Genomic DNA, 20231 nt, shown 5'->3' on the forward strand with positions numbered 1-20231 from the left:
TCTCATTTTTAGCTAACCATGTTTAACTGCCGGAAGGCACAGGATCCTCATGAAAATCTGTCCTTCCATTAGACTAAATCTAATGTAAAAACAACATAGACCTTTGCAACAGTACTGCTTCATCTGGTAGACGCAATAATCACTACTTCTTTGTTAACGTCTTCTGCCACAGCACTTTTTAAACCTATTGGCACGGAAAGACCAGGAAGGAAAGACACACACGCAACCAGCTACCTAATCCTTACAGGAATAAATCATAATTCACCAAGGATGCCAAGGTACCTGAGGGAAACATCACCACCTGACACAAATCAACTACCATTCACATTATGGTACTGTACTGGTGTCATTATGGCAGTAGTTTCACGTGAGGAAAATAAAGATAACTCAATGGTTTATAACAAGAGGAAAGTTCTGTATTACATACAATAAAATCTCTATATAAACCTCAAAATATGGACTACAGAATTAGGCATTTTCCCTCCTCATGACTGCAACAACATACCATAAGAGAGTATCCAAAAAAGTACTGTTATTTCAAGCACTTGAAGTTACTCTTTAAAATTGTATCACTCCAAACATGAGCATTCAATACTATACTGAAGGATGCTTAAACACTTCTAAACATTATAGTCATTTCAATACATAAAATATGGGATTTAAGCGCTGAGTGCTGTAGCAAGGTAGAGCTAGGGGTAGCAGGGGTTATCTGCCAGCCTGTTTCTCTTGTTCTCAGACAGAGCTCGCATCTTTCCAGGGCCCAGCAACTCAGGTCCAGGATTTAACACTGGCCAGGAAAGGGATGGGAGTTTACGTTCAGAGTTACAAACACTGGCAACCAGATACAACATGTTCTGAAGTTAAAGCAAGAAGCCACTTGCTATACGCTCTCCTGTATTTCAGCACGTCTACAGTCATCAAAAGAAGCCCTCAGACCAGAGATCAGCACCTATACGTCCTCGCTGAACATTCAGCTATCAACTACTTGAAATTACTAATTGCAATGTAGGCTAGTTGCATATGTTGTGAACCCATATTTGCACAAAGCTATCTCAAAAATGGCCAACTTCAATTTCTACAGCATACAGACAAGAGACGAAAGACAATTTCTTTTTCCACTCTGTCCCATTCTCTGCATTCGATTGCATCTCCCGAGAAGTCTTTTCAAGTAGCAACCAACTTCATTCAGTGCCTTCTGCAAAGTGCCATGGCTGGCTATTTTTTTTAGTACCTCACCAAATGTATTTCAGAGGCGGCTAAACAAAAGAACGACAAAACAGGAACTTTTCAGGTTACAAAACAGCACTTAAATTAGGTAAGCAAGGTCTTAACAGCAGTGGTGCTTTTAAAACACACCAAAGCAAACATCAATTTAACATACAGAATTAAAATTAGATAGCTTGAATCTAAGCCAGTACATTAATAAGTTATCAAACTTAAGAACTAGGACTAAACATATCCAAGAAGGTTTGCAGTCAAGCCAGCTGTAAAAACTTGTTTAGTTAACTTGGTTTACACCTACTTAACTACTCAAAACCTTCTTAAGATGGAATACACACACTAAGGCATTTTTGACGCAAAGAACATCTATCATTCACTGTGTTTGTTCTCATACCATCTCCATGAAGTTTTCAGAAGGAAAGAACACACTTAACCACGCGACAATTTTTTTTTTTTTTTTTAAACGCCTGGTATCCAACACAATTGCCCTTCCAGCTTTATGGAGATTTTCTGTTTAGCTTGAGTACAAATACTGTAACAATACAGACTGGGTTTGTAGCGGTTTTTTGGTTGTTTTTTTTTGTTTGTTTGTTTGGTTGGTTGGTTTTTTTGGGGGGTGGGGAAGGGGGAGTTATTTTGTTTGGGTTTTTTTTTTTTTTGCAAGATTTTTTAGTTGGTTGCTTGTTGGTTTTGTTTGTTTTACTTTCACTCACAGATTGCAGGAGTTTTGCTTACGTATATCAAGTACTAAAGTTCATCTGTACATGCTTACCCAGGTAACAAGATGGTGCTAAATACCGCACACAATTTGGAGCCACATAAATACTTGCTGGCAACCTCTTATCTCCGAACACCTCTCTCCCAGAGATCTGTTACTGAAGCCATTTTCAACTCTGAAATAACCGAAAACCAAGAGAGCAGCAGCCACAGAAATATCAGAAGGCTGTATTAAAAACTCACCAGAAGAACTACGATGGGAAGTAACAGAGACCCCTGAACTGCTGCTTGAGCTAGGGAGAGTGAGACATCAAAATGGGGGTCTCCGCCCCTGGGAGACAACATATGAACGCTCCCTTCAAGGGTTTCCACTAACTGTGCCACTGGACAGGAAAAAGACTTTAAGGCGCAGAAGTCACAAGAAAGAGGATAGGATTCTACGTAACAGCAGAATCAAACATCTGAAAAAAATTATATACCAATAAGATTAAAAAGTACCTCTCTAAAGGCACTCCAAGTAGAGAATGAAAGATAGCCTTACTTGAAAAGCTGGTTTGCTGTTTTGAGCCTCCCTCAAATCCACACAGGCTTAAGCTACTGCCCACACAAGACCGCAGTTTTGTCAGGAGCTCTACTTTATTTTCATACTGGCAGCAATGATGTACTCCAAAAACATTATTCTTGGAGTATGCACCAGCCTGCTACTCTGGACGTCATATTTCTCAGAGAAAGATTTTTATATTATAAACTGAATACTGGCAGATGAGAAGAATGTCAGATTCTCAGTTATTTGTTCAGCCTTCAAATACGGATGCATGACATAGCTGAGCATGGCTCACAGCCACAGATAAGTAGAGCCCAACTCCCCACTCATCTCTCTCCCACTGCTCCTGGCACACAGTCCCACAGCACCTCTTCCTTGTACTGACTGATGCTCATCTGATTGCAAAACAAACTGACTCAACAGCTCAGCAGAAAACTATTCACTTGTCTGCTGCTAGATCAGGGAACAGAACTGGTTCTTGGCATTGCCTAGGAGCTAAAGCACTCAAAACAGTGACAGCGTGCAAAGAGGAAGGGAGCAGCAGAACCAGCTCTTGCCAGTGGCAGCCCCCCACCTGACCTGCGTGGATAGGCTGCCCACCCCCACCCTGCCTTCACCTGCCCACCCCAGGCCCTGAAAGGGCTTGAATTTTTAAGCGGAAGAAAACCCCTACACATAATACTGTCTTAACACACATACAGAAAGTAAGATCAAGTTCCGAGTTCATATTCTTAAGTCTTTTTTTTTTAAAAAAAAAGGTAACGTTGTACATTTAACTATAATATCTTGGATGAAAATTCCTTCGTCTTCTACAGCACACACACACTCACTGTACAGTGCCTGTTCTTAATACTGCCTTGACATCCACATATATCCAACTTTAGAGTACTTGCATTCAATTATTATAGCACACAGCTGAAGTCTTCCTGAGGAATACAAACACCAAATGGAAAGCAATGACTTGCAGAAGTAGTATTCTTCAGCAAAACTTGAACAGAATTTCAAGAAAGAAGAACATGGCATTCTGCTCCGCTGAACTTCAAATGTACACACTGAAGTAGGTGCTTAAAGCTGCTCAGAATTTGCAGACTTCAGTAGTGAGAGGAATCAGTTTGCTGAAATACCACGATTCCTATCAGCAGTGCCCAATACAGGGCTTTCATCTTATTCTCCTTTTGCAGCAGCTGTAGAGGGGAGCAGAACCACACCCGTTCAGTCACTCCTTTGCGGCACATATAGAAGTGCTTTAAAGCAAAACGTGCTGCTTCTTCCAAAACCTATACTGCTTCTGTGTCACTTGGCGAAAGGATGCTGCGAGAAAGAAGAGCTGCATACACACAATGTCTCCCTCCCTAGGACGCTATGGAAGCTGTCTCATAGCAGGCAGTCTAGAATTTGGTGAAAATGTAAGAAAGCAATCCAAAAGGCAAAATAAGATCTCAGCAATACCACTGAGATACGCAAACTAGCTTTGGTCTAAGAAGTGCAAGTGCAGTGCTTGATGCAAGCTCATTTATTTCCCCTCTCAGCTAATTACTATTGAGGCAGTAACTCACAAGCCAGAGCTTTCAGAACAGGTGTTTCAGTCTTCACCAGCAATCACAACATGTGTACATTCATACACACACAGAACTGCAAGAATCTGCGTCAATCAAGCTCTTGGACATTTTGAAGTGTGTGACATCTCATCCCTGTATTCCATGATGCATTCAAACAAGCACCTATGAACAAAACAAAAAACTTTTTCCACTGTATGATTCAGAAACATGAGAAAGAAGTCACAATCTCCATCTGAATTTAAAAAAGCCTTTTACTTAAGTTGAGTCAGAGAACTCCTTTGGGACTCCAGGAACAAACAACAACAGGGAAGAAAAACTCAGCACCTGCAGATGTTTAGAGAACCTTTCCTCTTGAGCTGGTGCCAAGAAGCAGACTGAGCTCACACTTCACCGGGGTACAAAAGACCAAGGAAAGTCACATGTCAACGTTGCATTATTGCTTGGCTAACAATATCTGCATGACTATAGAGTTACAGAACTTGCACTGTACTCGTAAAGGAATGAATATAGATTTCCATTCTTCTCATGCTGCTCATGCATGCATATACACTCAGCAATAACACAACTCCCTCTAGACAATTTTTAACCACCCTCTATGCAAATCAGGCCTAACGCACCACAAATATCAGACAATCAAAACTAACCCACCGCAAATACCTGCACAGCAAGTTTCTCTCTCAAGGTTGCTTAGAAACTTCTTTACTGCAGTGCCACGTTATCCCTGGCACACGCAGCGCAAGATCTATTGACTAGATCGAGATCCCAAACTTTGGAATGCTATGAATATTCCAGCGCACCATTATTATTACACGATACTAGTCTGCAATTTAAAATGACACTAAGCAGCCTCAACTTTGGTAACTGCAGATTAATTCCTTCCAAATGCAAGGCTCTATATGAAAAAAGAACTCCAAAGTTACCTAAAGCATTTCGCTTTGTCCACAGACTTACTGGATCTAACGCTGCACATTAGCAGAAGCCACAAAGCTCTTATTTCATTCAATTCAACTTTGAGCTTACGGCCCTCAAAATTATTGGCAGGGTAGGGAGTACTTCAGAAGTTTCAGCAAACATCAATAATAATGCTAAGTCGCTCCTTTATCCTCACGGCCTTCCAGCTGACTGCCAGCAGCAGCAAGGAATAACCATTCATAACCGCAGGCAGCCACTGAAGTCAGTTCTCACTTCCCTGCTTTGGGAGAACTCAGTCACCAAAACTGAATAGAGCTGCGGAGCACTTGGTGGGAGGCGGGAGGCCACACAAAGGAAAAAACATCAAAGAGCCTCAACAGGGACCATTTTTTCCTTATTTTTTTCCAATTGAACTTGACGACAGAAACACTGAGTCTTCTCACTTCACATTTTAGGACGCAGGAAAAGTATGAATCAGCTGCTGGTATACTACTTGTTCTGCAACTCAAGAGCAGCCTAGGTACTCCTGTCAGCAGCTGCAAAACATTACAGAAGTAGTTGGTACAGCACCAATCCAAAGATCTCCTGCAGCACTACCAAGTCCTGCCGACTGCTCTCCAGCAGGGGGACACGTAGGAAGCACGCTGACTCACGGTCTTCCCTTTCTTCCCGCAGTCTCAGGCAGGCACACGGCTCAAACTCCTTATGCCATTCTCACAGCAGCTCAGACTTAACATACTGACATACAGGAATTAAGATTCAGCTCCACTCCACCTCTTCGGTCTGCGTCTTCAAAGAGTAAGCACAGAAATCCCACTCTGAGCCACACAAAGAAAGATGAATTACTGTCTTTCAGTGAGTTTAAGCTCCATAGCCCCAGGCAACAAAACAGCTAGGAACAGGAGTAGCCGGAACCCCTTTCACTGACCTGTAAATAAATAAAACACACAGTCCTACAGAGTAGGAGTGTGATTGAAGTACTGCCACTTAAAACAGCAAAATAAGAACAAAAACCACCACTGGCAATCACGACACAGTTTTGTGCAATTTCACATCTGGATTTTAAAAATACAATATGGAGTGGGAAGTGTTGATTTCATCATCTTAAGTCAATGACTTCAAGCAGCAGAGGAAGCATACACACTTCCTTCACCCTGCTACGGAAAAAGTCAGCGCACTTTCAAAGGAGGCAGCAGAGTAACCCACACCAGACCTCTTGAAGACTTCAGTCAGTTCCAGGAAAAAAGGTATTTTAATTAATCTATGACATAGGAATTATAATCACAGGAAACAGAGTGGCTGAGGTTGACAGGAAGCTTTGGGTCCCTCTGCCCAACCCCTGCCGCAGCAGAGACACCCAGAGCAGGGTGCACAGGGCCACGGCCAGGCAGCTTCTGGACATCTCCAAGGAGGAGATCCACAGCCTCTGGGCAGCTGTGCCAGTGCTCAGCCCCCCCACACAGCACAGCAGTGCTGCCCGGTGTTCAGATGGCACCACCTGGGTTTCAGTTTGTGCCCGCTGCGTCTCATCGCTGGTGTCCAGTGCCAGGACAAGAGCCTGGCTCCGTCCCCTTTGCACCCTCCCTTCAGGTATTTAGGGACACGGATGAGGTCCCCAAGCCTCCTCTTCTCCAGGCTGCGCAGGCCCAGCTCCCTCAGCCTGTCCTCACAGAGGTGCCCAGTCCCATCAGTCTTCGTGGCCCTACATCAGGCTCTCTCCAGTAGCTCCAGAAATTAAACCCACTTCACATATGCAACACAATCACAGAGCAAAAGACAAACACTGTGTGCATCCAGTCTGCTTGGATTTATCTGGCAACTTAACCGAAGCAATTTACTAGCAATATCCTGGGGGCAGAAGCACTGCTCTCAAAGGAAGAGCTTTCCATAGGTGACAGCACTACAATTCTCTCACAAATCTTGCCTTTGAATCCCTTGTATTTGAAATAGAATCATTAAAAAATTAAAATTATTTTGCAGTGATACATGTGCACATTATACCCACAGCCTACCATCATTTGCCTATGATTCATACTTACATCCGTCAGACTAATTATTGGGATATTTTCCAGTCAAAGAAATTACACAAAGAACCTGTTAGCCCACACAGGCTTCACAGGCAGCAGCGTGTGGCTCGGGTTGGTGGGGTTTTTTTGAGGGATTTTTTTTCCCCTCCTTCAATGCCAGCACAGTTCCCCTCTTCCTCCAGCTGACAGCTGCCGCAGCGGTGTCACCCCGCACGACAGCAGGGATCACCCCAGTGCAGCACTGCTGGATCCACTCAGGTTCTCAGCAACCCATGCCAAGTGAAGGCATTAGCTAAACAGGAGTAACGCAGGCAGCAACAACTTCAGCAGGAGAAACGAGGCAGCCAGGTGAAGAAGAGGGAGGAACAAAGGGCAAGTAGAAGCAAAGACGCCTGCACAAAACTTTAAAACAGCAATCCTCTGGCAGCACAAAGTAAGCACGTGCATTCTCTCTGAAAACAGTCTGAGGCCCATGGGAACAAGAGAGCTCTGCTCTCAGATGATCTCATCACACATACCATACCTGTTATTTGACGTGTGTCTCGCTCTGTATGCACCTATTTTACAGGTAGAAGTTGGCAGCTTGCTGCATACAGACTGTGGTGGGCTGTGCCTCCGGTGCTCTTACCTCAGCCTCTCCCCTCCTCATCCACTTGAGTGCATTAAATAAGTAAAAGTTTGAGGATTTGTAGAGGAACACAAAGACCAAATATAGCAAGTGGGAAAAAAGCATGCAGTATGACTCAGATGGAGGTCGCAAGCACGCAGATTTTTTAATTACTTCTGTGTAAAACCCATCTATTAAAAAAATCTAGAAGGTTCATAGGAAAGTACAATTAAATGTAATTCCTCCCAGAAGAAAAAAGAGCCTTCGAAAATCATTTGTTCATACAGATATTAATACCAGCAAGATAAAGATGTTTATTCTCAGCTCTTCCCTGTACTTTGACATTCCATGAGCCAGCACATTTAACCTTGTAGACACACACTGACAATTTCTTCTACTGCATTTTTAGAAACAGCAAATATCAGGAAAATAGGGCTGGCTTTTTGTTTTGTTTTAAAGGGAAAAAAAATGGGACTGTTTACAAATCAGCTTTTTTTCCCCCCTTTTCTTCCTGCAGGTCCTCCAGAAGCCCTTAGCCATGTCACCACAGCAGCGTGAAATATCTTATAAGGAATTGTCAGTTTTTTAAGAAGGTTCTTTTCCCCCAATCACGCAGATTTTTGGAAGAGCACAATTAAATAGCTTATATTTCCTTAACATTTAACAACATGCTTGTGCAAGGTTTTCTTCTTTTCCAAAAAACACAGGTCTCCCTTCCAAATAAAAGACTACAGAGAGAAGAAGCAACTACAGAGTCTTGTTCTGCAGAAAACATACCTGCTAGTGCAAAAAGACGGCAAAAAAAAAAGCATTCAGCTCTAGCTGCATACAAAAGCCACCAGGCTCATTGAAAGAGCCAAGTGTTTCCTTTAGCAAGTCAGAAGCTGAAAAAATAACCCTTTTCAGAGTTCTCCTTCTCCAAACTAGGGCAAGTTGCTTTCAACAGAAACAGCAACACAAATTCAGGCAGATGAACAGCCTACATCCCTAAGCTTCTCAAACAGTAGTAGCAAACTCTGCCAGCATTCAGCTCTAAGCACCAAAATCAGGCTTGGACAGCAACTCCCTCAAAAGGCACCAATCCTTCAGTACTGACTTCCTCTTCCAAAGCTAGCCACCCTTACCTTGGACACCTGCTTTAACTGTCTGAAGCTACACAGCCTAGTACTACCACCACCTAAAGGAAAGTCTCAAACAAAAGACCAAAAGAAAAAGAGACAAAAATCAAAACACTAACAATACTTTCACAACCTAAGAATAAAAGCATTCAGCAGATAGTCAGAGTGACGTTTTTAGAACAAGATCTGGACCTAATACCTAGAAGGAGGAAACCAACAGTCTTCACAGACCGGCACTGAAGCCTGTCTTTGCTCCTAAGTCCACACAGTGAATTCTGAGCTCAGAATAAGAGGGCTTAGAGCTTAATTCTGCTCCAGGAAGAAGTCATCCTTAGACAAAGAGTTAGGAACCTTTCAGAAGGTCACAGAGGTACCGACCACAGACACATACAAGCTGCATCTTAAAGCACGTCAGCCCTCGTTCTCTAGCCAAGGACATAAAGCTACATCAGCAGAAGTAATCAGGAAATGCTGTACAATCATCACAGAACATTTAAGCACATCCAGCCAGATCTCAGGAGGCCCACAGAAGGCATCCAGAACTGCAGTTCTGAACAGGATATAAACCCAGTGGAGGGGATGTGCCTGCCTTCCTAATGACTGCTCTCCTTTCTTTCCCTGAAATAGGAGCCATTTTGCAGGACACCAGCAAAACCAAGCACTGCCTCTATAAAACACTCCTGCACAATTTCTTAAAGGAAACCTAAAATATGATTCTTGTCTGATAATGCATATCAGGAGACTGTGAAACATGGACAAGGCATCTAATCCACTTACAGCACTGTTCTATGTGAGGATAACATATTCTGTTATTCAAATAACTCTGACGAGCAGAGGTAATCTTATGCAACCCCTGTGGCACACAATTTTTAAACCAACTTTCAACAATGAAGTACCATTTTTGCTGCAATACCCTCACATTAGGTGTCTCTTATTAGATCTGTGTAACAAGAGTTGCTGTCTTTGCAAGTTCTTACCCTGTGCCCTATTTCTACTGCCACTCAGCACACGAGGTAGGAAGGGATTGCACAGAAACACAGCCTGAATGTTCTCACTGTTAAGGCAGTTATGCATTGCTCAGTATCTCAACCACCAACTTCCTTCCACACTGACAAAGACAAGTTGCATCTTTTCACAGGAAGTCACCAGCTTAAACATTCCACAAGGTCTAAGCTGATACCTCAAGATCTGATCGGCACAGGTTTTGAGCTGTCAGTTGCTAATGCAATTACTTGGAGCTGCATTTATACTCCGAACTGTGACACACTAATTACACAACTGCATGCCCACGACCTCACATGAATGCACTGAAATTGTTTTGATTTGGGGGTTTCATTTCTTGTTGTAAATGAAATCCTACAGCAGACACGGTAACAGAAAAATCTGTCAGGAATTTGTTCTTGAACTACAAAAGCAGAGTCCGAAAATAACAGAAAAAATATTGGATCTACTCAAACAAGCAACACCCTCACAACAATGAAGCACAACCTCAATAAATGGAGAGGGAGGTGGATCAAGAACTGGCTTTGCTGATGTGCTCGAAGGGTTGTGATCAGCAGCACACAGCACAGCGGGAGGACAGTCGCCACCGGAGCATTCCAGGTGCTGATACCTTGGGTCAATACTATTCAGCACTTTCATTAATGATAGGGATGATGAGACAAAGTGCACTCCTCAGTAGGTCTGTGGACAGTGTAGAACTTGAAGGAGGGAGCACAACAAGAACGTTGTGCTGCCAAGCCAGAGTGACCCTGACAGGCTGGGGAAAATTAGGCCAACAAAAGCCTCACAAAGTTAACACAGTGAAGCTTACAGTTCTGCACTGAAGAACGAAGCCATGCTCCCATTCAGGCTGAAGAGAAACTGGCTGGAAAGTAGCCTGGCAGAAAAGGACTTGGGGGTCCTCATGACTGACAAGCTGACCATAAGCCATCAGTTAACAGTCTCCTGGACAGAATTAGGAAGAGCTCTGCCAGCAGGCTGATGGAGACAGTTCTTCCACTTTACTGAGCACTGGTGTAACACAGCTGGAGTGCCACACCAAACTCTGGGGTCAGCAACCCAAGACAGACATGGGCATGCTGGAGTAAGTCCAGCAACGGGCCAGGGAGATGACTGTGGGAGCACAGCATCACTGAGAAAAAGAGAGGCAGAGAAACACCATTTCTCTCTGCAAGGCCTTTCCACTCTCAACTGATTCCAATTTAGTATCGTCAGGAAGCTTGCTCAAAACACCCTCTAGTTCTATATCCAACTCATTTATGAAAGCATTAAAAAGAACTGGCCCTAACATGGAGCCCTGTGGTGCCCCACTAGTGAGTGGCCACCAGTCTGATGGAATCCCATTTACTGCAACCCTTTGCCGCAACCTGTCAGCCAATTGCTCACCCATCACATCATGTTGTTGTTTGGCTGCACGGGGACGTTTTGTCCAGAAGGATACTGTGAGAAACAGTATCAAAAGCTTCACTGAAATCCAAAAAGATAACGTCAACTGGCCCCTCTTGGTCAACTAGATGGGTGACTTTGTCATAAAAGGAAATTAAGGACCTTCCCCTCATGAACCCGTGCTGGCTGAGACCAACGACCATATCGTCCTTCAGGTGTTTTTTGGTAACCACTGCACAAGAAGCACTGTGACAACAATTCTATTTTTTAACTGCAGTACTTAACATAGTCGACAAGAGTTAGCATTTATAATTAAAAAGTTTTAAATTACAAGTGTTATACCAGCTATGCTGAGAAAATGGCATTAAAGTTAAAACAAAAAACTTAGTATTAAGATTCAGCACTCAATCCAATTACAAAGGTTTTAAATACTGCAAAGAAAAATACTATGCAGTTTAACCTACCTTTCTGCAATAACTTGATTTCTCCATTTTCTTTCTTTATTTCATTCATTATTTTGTGCTTCTTCTTCTCTTTTTGCTTCTTTTCCCTTTCTTTCATTTTCTCTTTGATTTGAGCTGAAATGCAAATATTTTATGATTAAGTGGGAACAGCAAGCTTTGTCGCGTGCACGTTTCGCATTAGCATTATGCAAGCCCTATTAAGAGGATAAAAGGAGTTACAAGGAAAACCCAGGACTTATAACATGAAAAGCTAATATTTATCTGTTGCATAATTCAACATAAGCTTATTGAACCTGGACCAGTTTTGTTTCTATTATGCTAGAACTGTAACCAACAACGCAGCACGTTAACTGCATCCAGTTAACAACTATTTTTATTTACTCAAACTACCCTCTGATCCTATTCTTCATCCGGATGCAGCTCTTATTTCTGGAAACTCAAATTACATGCATTAGATTAGAAATGGGAGAAGAGAGGGGTTTATATTTTCCTGGATGCGCACATACGCTAGAAATTTCACATAACTTAAGGCTTTCACAGACAGCTCAAAATATGAAAGGGTTTGCAGCTGACAAAATAAATCTTCATCAAGTCTGCAGGCCACACTAGTAACATGTTAACAGCAGTAAGATGCAACTAAGAGAATCAGACGTGCCATGGAAAGGTATGCCAGTGTACTGTTTGCCAGAAAATCTGGATTTGCATAGAAGATCTAATTCATTCACTTTATTGCCAAGTCACTCCACATTTTCATGTATTTGTAACTCAAAGTAAGGTCTTTAAGCATGCTTTCTATATGAGAATACTAGACCCACAAAAATGATGCTTTCTAGGACTTATCTTTTGAAACTGACTTTAGAATCACAACCAACACTGCAGGTCTCATTTCTTGGCTGTAAGCCAGGTACCTTCTCAGAGTTCGCTGGGTTTTTTAACCTCCACGGGGAAAGAGAAAAGCCCACTTCAAGCTTCTACACAATGGTATGTTTCAGAATGCTTTGTCAGTAATACAGCTGAAAGGCAACGCTGATGTACCATGTATGGTGCTTAAAATCTTAACCCCACATGGAAATAAGAAGAAATCTATTTACTTTACCCCAAGCATTCATAGAAAATAGAAGCAGGTATCTTCAATACTAACAAACTGGAAATATTTATCAAAACCAAACAAAAGCCTTCAGTTCTGTAATATATAACCAAAGTATTTATGAAGTACCTTAATAGCTAAAAAGTGCAAGGGTTTGACAGTAGTCTACATCAATGAATGCTGTAACCATGACTCTGCAGCATTCTTACCTTTCCTTCTAAGAGTTTTCTAATAAAACTACGGAACCCGTGTCCTAGCAGCCAGGAAGAATGTGTTTTGGGTAGAGCCAAAACAAATGAAAATAAAAGGCCAAGAGAGATGACAAGTGACACACGTCTGTTGCCTGTGCACAGATCAGTACAGGCAGTGGAGACCGAGAAAAGAAACTATGCTGGCACAAAAAAAAAAAAAAACAGGAATAAGGTAGCCACGCTTAGAACTGTCTGGAAGTCTTAGTTCTAAGCAACTGAAATGACCATGTCCAAAACCAGCCCTCTGATGGAATGTGAGAGGGGATGTCAAATCAGATCCATCTGTGCAGCAGACCGCAGTACCCAGACATTTTTCTCAGCAGCACAAATCTGTATTTCCCAGAAGCAGATGAACCAGACATTAATCTTGCTCTCCAATTGGCTCCCCCCACACAGAGAAACCCCCAAACTGTAAATCCCTGCAACGCGGAAGTATGAAGTAGGCAATACATTATACAACAGATTTTACCACTCAGAAAGCAGACACTCACTCTGCAAGGAGGCAGTAACACCAGGCTTGACTGGGAGCCTGCATCAGTGTTCAGCTCTGCCAGGATTATCATTATCATGGGAAAAAAAAAAAAAGATTTTCTTGCAGTATTTGCATACTGTTAAGAGGTACACTTGACTTCTATTGCTTACAAATCAAAGAGAGACTGAAGAGCATATACAGATGCTGAGCCTGGTTGAAAGAGCATGAGAGAAAGACTGAAAGAATCCTTTATTGTAGGCGTGTGACAAGCATCCCAGGCCGAGGCGTCCTGCAGTTTTGATAGAAGCAATGTGAAAGAACACAGAATGAACCAAAACAGTCAAAAGAATCTCCACTACAATTTCAGATCCCAAAGTAATTAGCAGGGACAACAGTAGCAAATTGCAGACAAAAGAAACGACGGAAGTGTCCTGTGACCACCTCCAGCAACAGGCACAAGCACACTGTACCTGGACTGTAGATGAACTGAAGGCAGCTGAGGAAGGCTTGAAACCAACTAATTCTGCTGCAGAAATGACTACCACAGAACCAAGGTACAGTCTGAAGCAGGTGAAAAACAATCGAGAATCCCAGTATACATGTACAAACTGTTAGGTCTCCTCCCTGTGAACTGAATCTTCAGCTCAAATATCTTCAGAGGAAAGTTAATGTTTTCTAGTCTGGCTGGCAGAACTCACACACAGCTCCCAAGTTCTGCAGTGACAGATGTCCTATTTCACAGCTTCCAATGGGACGCAGAGACAAAACGCAACCAAATCCCCATAAGATTTAGTTTACCACGAAGGATACTGCAGTCAGTAACTTCTGAAGCACCCAACAGAGAGTACAGTCCATACACACAATTAAGATACACATCTGGCATCTACCAAGGAAAGACAAGCGCAGTTCTCCAGTCTCCACCCCAACTCCTGCCAACGTACGATGCTTCCCAGCGCAGCTGAGTTCAATGCAGGCTGGAGCTCCCTGCGGGTTTCCATAATACCACAGCACAGCCTCCTTTTGACTGGCTTCTCCAATACAAAGGATCCATCCCCTGCAGCTGTACACTGCTTAATCCAAATCCTACCTTCTCAACCAAGAAACAAGAAAACTCTTCACAACATTAAAAGAAGACCCCATTTTAAGACAAATGCACCCAATATTAGGCAATTTACAATCTACATGTTGTACAATTGATGACCAGTAAGACAGAACTTCATCTGCTGAACAAGTTAACAGCACTTGGAACCTCTCACTGAGCTGCTCAGAGATCTTCTGGTAGCAGCTACTACTGATACCAAACCTTAGGGCCCTGCTTCATTTGTAGAGCAAAAAGGTAGAGGGGATCGTAGCAACCCTTCTGCGTCCATAGGATATTCTGCAATGATCCTCCATGAGTACCACTTCTAATAAACAGAAGTGAGGGGAAGAAAAAAAAAGGCTGGAGCTGCAGCAGGTGACATGATGAGAAAGTCCCCCGGGTGGTAACGTAACAGACAGCAGCAATTTGGGACAGGAGAACGTCAAGTACCAACAGCTACTACCTCAGTATGTCACAGCACTGCCAGGGAACAGTTTGTGTTTGCTGTGATGGACTACTGAATTCATTTATTGCTTTCCTGAGTATTAAGAAGTTTCATATACTAATGAGGAGATCATCTGAGTTCAAAGGAAGGTGAAGGGATCATTTGACTCAAAGAGGGAAAACCAGTTTTAACAGAAAAGTCTTACACTGATAAAGGAAGACCACCACACGCAGAGGTACCTGTGACTGGAAGCTAGAGCCAACATCCCTACTCCAAGAACCATCACACTACAGTTTTTTCTTCAAGTTAAGATAACAAAATTAAATAGAATAAAATAAACAAAGGCACAAGTCAGTCACTGGAACAACTCACCAAACAGCTGTGGAACCATCTCCCACAGGGTTGCTGTTCTGGGGGAGAAAGGGCATTTTTGTTTTTTAAATAATAAAAAAGTAGAGTTTAAAACGTTAATAAATAAGAAGACGCTCAAGTCTAAATAACAGATTAAACTGAGCCCTACGATACAGTATAGGTTCTGCAGCATATCACAGAAAGGTTTATAACCCCCCCTGTCAAAATGGCATCAAAATTGTAGGTTACCTTTAAGTGAAGCCACCTTAACATATCTACAGATCAGTAACTCCCTTCCCATGCCGGCAGATATTTTCACAATCCTAAATTCAGTTTAATTTCAGCTGATTTACGTGCTCTCTCTCTCTTTTAACAAAGTTGTTCTGGGAAAGGATAATCAAAAGATTATTCGGGTACTGAATATGAGGATTTTACTTTCGTTTTTTTTTTTTTTTAAATCAATGGATCAAAATAAACTTTAAAAAATTATAAAAAAAATCCTACTAAGTCTGCTCTGTCTGCTTGGAAAATGGAAAAAATACCAAATCTTAAAAATTACTGTTCCAGGGCCTTGAGGGCAAGCAGACAATCCTGTTGCCATCCATCACCCTGGAAGTGACAGGAAAAAGATAAACCACAGAAGATTCCAATTTAGAAAAGAAAAAGCAATGAAACAAGTCTCTGGGAAAATACCGGTTCCTCTGCTGGAGACGTGAACTAACACTTGCTGTTTATCAGCACATCAGCCATGCTGGAGTCCTTGGCCTTAACGTCACCAGAAACATACGCAGCGCGCAGGGTGAGGAGTGGATGAGCGGTGCTTCACGCTGCTCAGCACCAGGTCCTGTCACAGGGACAGCAAACAGCCATTTCTCATTAGCCCAGCGCCTACTTCTGCTACAGGAACCTCCTTGTGACACGGGGCACTCAAGGCAGGCAATGCTCCACAAAACACTGACTCAGGGCTCACTGGATGCATTACAGGGACCACCCCTAAGGAGCAGGTAATGTCGCTCACATTGTGCCCTACGAGCAACTTTTGCTACTGTCTTCTAACAGCCAGGGTAGGGTTGTGGTGTAGAAACAGCATATCCATGACTGAAATGCAGCAACAGGAGTGTGTCCTGAAGTGCTACATACAGACAGAAAAAATTCCATTATCAAGACATCTTGCACCTCCCCTTCTAAATGAATGGACACGACTAACCGACTTAATTCAGGCTATAAAAGGAGTTTTCCACTTCCTAGCTAGATACCTTCACACAACGATTGCAATGATTTCATGGCCAGTAAATACAAACACAAGTTGACAGATGACACCATTCAGACTTCAGAAATGTAGTCAGCTCTTTACTGCAAGCTTTCTAGAGGAAAAAGGTAAATCAAGAACACAGAGAGCCAGTGAAAAATGCTCTGCACTGGATTATGCACAAAGCAGTAGCTGTCACGTTGTGAAGTTTGCACCTTCAGACCTAAGCTGCAGCTTGAACAAGTCCGACTGCGCATTAAGAGACGAGCTTCAGAACCTTGTCAGAAGCCAAAAGCCGCAGCTGCTTCGCATCAGCTTTCCAGATGGTAACCCACATTAGTAGTCAGCCAGAGATTATGTTCAAAGTATCCTGCCTCTCCCTCCTCCCTTTGATTTAAGGGCTGTCACTGCACATCAGGCAAAATATTTACAAACTACCACTGATGGACACCATCAGTATGGCGAGCACCGACAGTACCAGAACCAAAGAATGAGGGGAGGAGGAGGGCAGTAGCTCAGTCACCTTTCCATTGCTCTCTCCTCCTTTGAATGCAAATATCCATACAATAAAACCTCAAGAACTCACGTTAACCTGGCACGCAGAACGTTACTTGCATTTAATGTCACTATGCTAACAGTTTTGATGCCTGCACTTTTATTTAGTCAGGCAGCATGCACTCCTGACTCAACGTACAAGAAGTAACCCTTAAAATATTTCTGAGACAAAAAAAATGACAGCAGCTTTTTATTTAAGAAAGGAATATTTGCTAAACATCCCATTCAGTAATTCAAGTTTAAAATTCACGGTATGACTAAAGAAACGCCCATGCCAACTGAGCACATTTTCCCAACCCCTCCACGAACAGGAGGGAAGGAAGATCTTTTTCAGAATCAAAAAAACTTGCAATTAGTTTCAACTTAATCTCTGCAATTCCTCTGATCTTTGCAGTTTGAAAGGAGACCTTCTGCACGCAGCAGCACACCAGCCAATTTTAAGCACAGGCACTAGGGAGTTGCATCAGAAATCAGCAGCGGAGAACGTGGCAGCTGCAGACAAGGCCTCCAAAGGGGTTTCAGGTCTGACAATTCAACCCAGCCCTCCTGTTTCAAGTGAGAAAAATGACTTGTGATTCTACAACCAGAGTTAAGTGGAATATCTAGACAGGAATAAAGAATTCAGAGGAGTGCCCAGGCGGCCTCACAAGCATGGATGTGGCTGCTGAATTGAGAGGAGCCAGGGGGAAAAGATGGGGCCGTTGGAGTTAAACAGGACAGTACCAAAAAAAGGGCAAAGGAAAGAGAAGTGAACGGAAAAAAGCAATGTTTAGCAGAAGAAAAAGACAACCTACTTCATCAGATGACGGTCCCAGATCTAAAGCTGGGAAACAGAAGAATATCCAAAGCTTTCTCCAACCCAATTTGGACTACGAAATGAGCTTCCTACCAGATGCAAGCTGAGCTCAAGAAGACTGAAAAGTGCTGTTTTTTACAGGTTTAAATACCAGAAGCATCATGCAAGTCAAAGCTACAAAGTTATCAGAAGAATCACTGGCAACTGCTCATCTAAAATACTATTCAATCTATGTCTCAAAGACGGCAGGAGGAAGGAGGGGAAAAAAGGGAGCAAGAGCTAAAAGACTACGCTCAGCTTTGCTTTCTCGCTCACATGGGAAAACCCCATCAGCAAGTTAAAAATACCAATCTCATTTTGTAATTGCCTGCATACTAAGGCAGTCTTATCAGCAAAGACATCATTGAAGAAAAAACCGAAGGAGGGAGGGAAAGAGAGGGAAGCTGCATGCAGAAATGGCAAGAAAACAGAGAAGATGTTTGATGAATTTGGCTCGGGCCCTGCAGTAAGCCTGGAACAAAACAAAACAAAAAAACAGGCAGGCTTAGGCTGATGAAGTGGGGAGCGGCTCCTCTGAGCTTCGCACTGCTAACAAAACTATTTCAACCATGAACCGCTCGAGCAGACTATGGGTTAAATAACTAACTGAACTGGTACAGTCATAAACCGGTAAGGCAGATATTTCCAACAGAGTCACACCATGTTTTAAAACAAAACTAGTTACATAACTTCTAATTCCACTACCCAAAATGGACTGGCCAAGTAAAATTTAAGCTTATTTTAAACAGACTCAATCCCATATTTGCAGGATAAATTACACAGATGGCAAAACGCTCTTCTCAGGTCTCTGCATGCCACACCATCACCCCAGAAGGGCTCGCTCCGCTCCATTCATCTCCTCGAGCCACAGGCTGGCAGGCCTGGCTGTGACTCCGCAAGTTTGACGTCCTTCCAGTGAAGGAAAAAAAACAGAAAAATCTTCAAGTGAACACTTGTTCAAGGAAGGAAATACAAAAACAGCTTTCAAAGGCATCATCCGTATCTGCCATAACCAAGCTCAACACCTTCCTATTGCTGCACAAAGAACGGTGCCTCGCAGCCAGGCTCTGCGGCCCCACAGCCACACTGCATGCCAAGGACATCAGCCCTCACACTCAGCTCTCTTAGGCAAGTTAAAATGGTAGGTGCAAGCTCCTCGCCATTTCCTCCCGTATCAACATCCCGTGCTATCAGCACTACAATGAGGAGAATGCTATGGGTATCACACCATTTGCAAGCCCTACAATGACTGTTTCCCAAGTCCACACCTCACGTTCCTTCACTCCCCATCACCGTGCACCACGATTCCTCGTACGGCCTCATTGATACCGCAGCCCCAGCAGCCTCCTGGCACACATCTGCCCATTCCTCCCCCTAACTTCACTGCCTCTGAGGCACACGCAGGCCCTTCCCCATCTACCAGCTTTTTCTCCCCAGCTTCGTAACTGCTCCACAGAGAAGGGTACGCACAGAGCTCACTCATCAGAAGCCCAACTCCTCCCAACCCACAGCCGCTAGCAGCCTTCCCAGCACCGAGCTCAATGCAAAATTCCACTCCACCTCTTGTATCTACACGTAACCCAGATACACTCCAGCTGCAAAGGAGAGTGGAGTTTTTGCTCCTTCAGAACATCGTAACCATCAGGGAAGCCTCACCTGTTCCACCTGCTTATTTTTCCATCAGTTTTATTTCTTCTAGACTGCAGTCTCCCAAGCTGCACAGTTTTCCTTCTGGCAGGCAAGACGCTGATAAATCTATCAATTGTGAATGCTAAGAAAAAGCAGTACTGTCAAACCCATGTTGCTGCTCATTTCCCACGGCACTGAAAGCAAAGAAGGCTGCCTAACCACAGACTGCGGAAAAAAGCTGACTGCATTTGCCTGCATTAGGCTGATTTTTAGGAAGCATTACCAGCTGCACATACGACAGCTTTTACAAACTCATTCATTTAAGAGGGGCACATTTTATTCCTACCTTCTCCCTACGTATTCTGTGCACGCACGCCTCTCAGATCTTTTGGTTTTGTGGCTGTTCTGTTTTTTAATTACACAAAATCCTTAAAGCTTACTGTCATCACACCTGCAGGCTGCCTGCATTTCTCTCTCCCATCCTCCTCCTCTACCCTTCCTTGCTTTTCTACAGTATCTACCTACGTGCTTTTTGCCCCATACCAAGATCAGAATCACCTCCCTCTTGAACAGCTTTTGAATGCTAATTCCTCCCTCCTTCATGGAAGGATCTTAAATTCACTCACTCCAAAATACTGCTGCGCCCTGGAATCCTCTGGTATCCTCTCCTAGAACACGCCACCCCCCCCGCCTTACTGTATCGTTCTTCATCCTCCACT

General features: G+C 43.2%; 1 protein-coding gene across 3 annotated transcripts in view; it reads right to left on the reverse strand.

Annotated features, from left to right (window-relative positions):
• Positions 1 to 20231, reverse strand: part of RSBN1L (round spermatid basic protein 1 like) — a 47449-nt gene that overhangs the window by 24482 nt on the left and 2736 nt on the right. For 2 of the 3 annotated variants that reach the window (XM_021384494.1, XM_021384492.1), the window contains exon 2: positions 11558 to 11671. The exons of the other annotated variant lie outside the window; for it this stretch is intronic. In XM_021384494.1, the coding sequence (XP_021240169.1) occupies positions 11558 to 11671 (114 nt within the window). The remainder of the gene's footprint in view (positions 1 to 11557; positions 11672 to 20231) is intronic. 3 annotated transcript variants of the gene reach the window in all.

This window comes from Numida meleagris, chromosome 1 (genome assembly GCF_002078875.1).
Source record: "Numida meleagris isolate 19003 breed g44 Domestic line chromosome 1, NumMel1.0, whole genome shotgun sequence".
In the NCBI taxonomy this organism is placed as follows: domain Eukaryota; kingdom Metazoa; phylum Chordata; class Aves; order Galliformes; family Numididae; genus Numida; species Numida meleagris.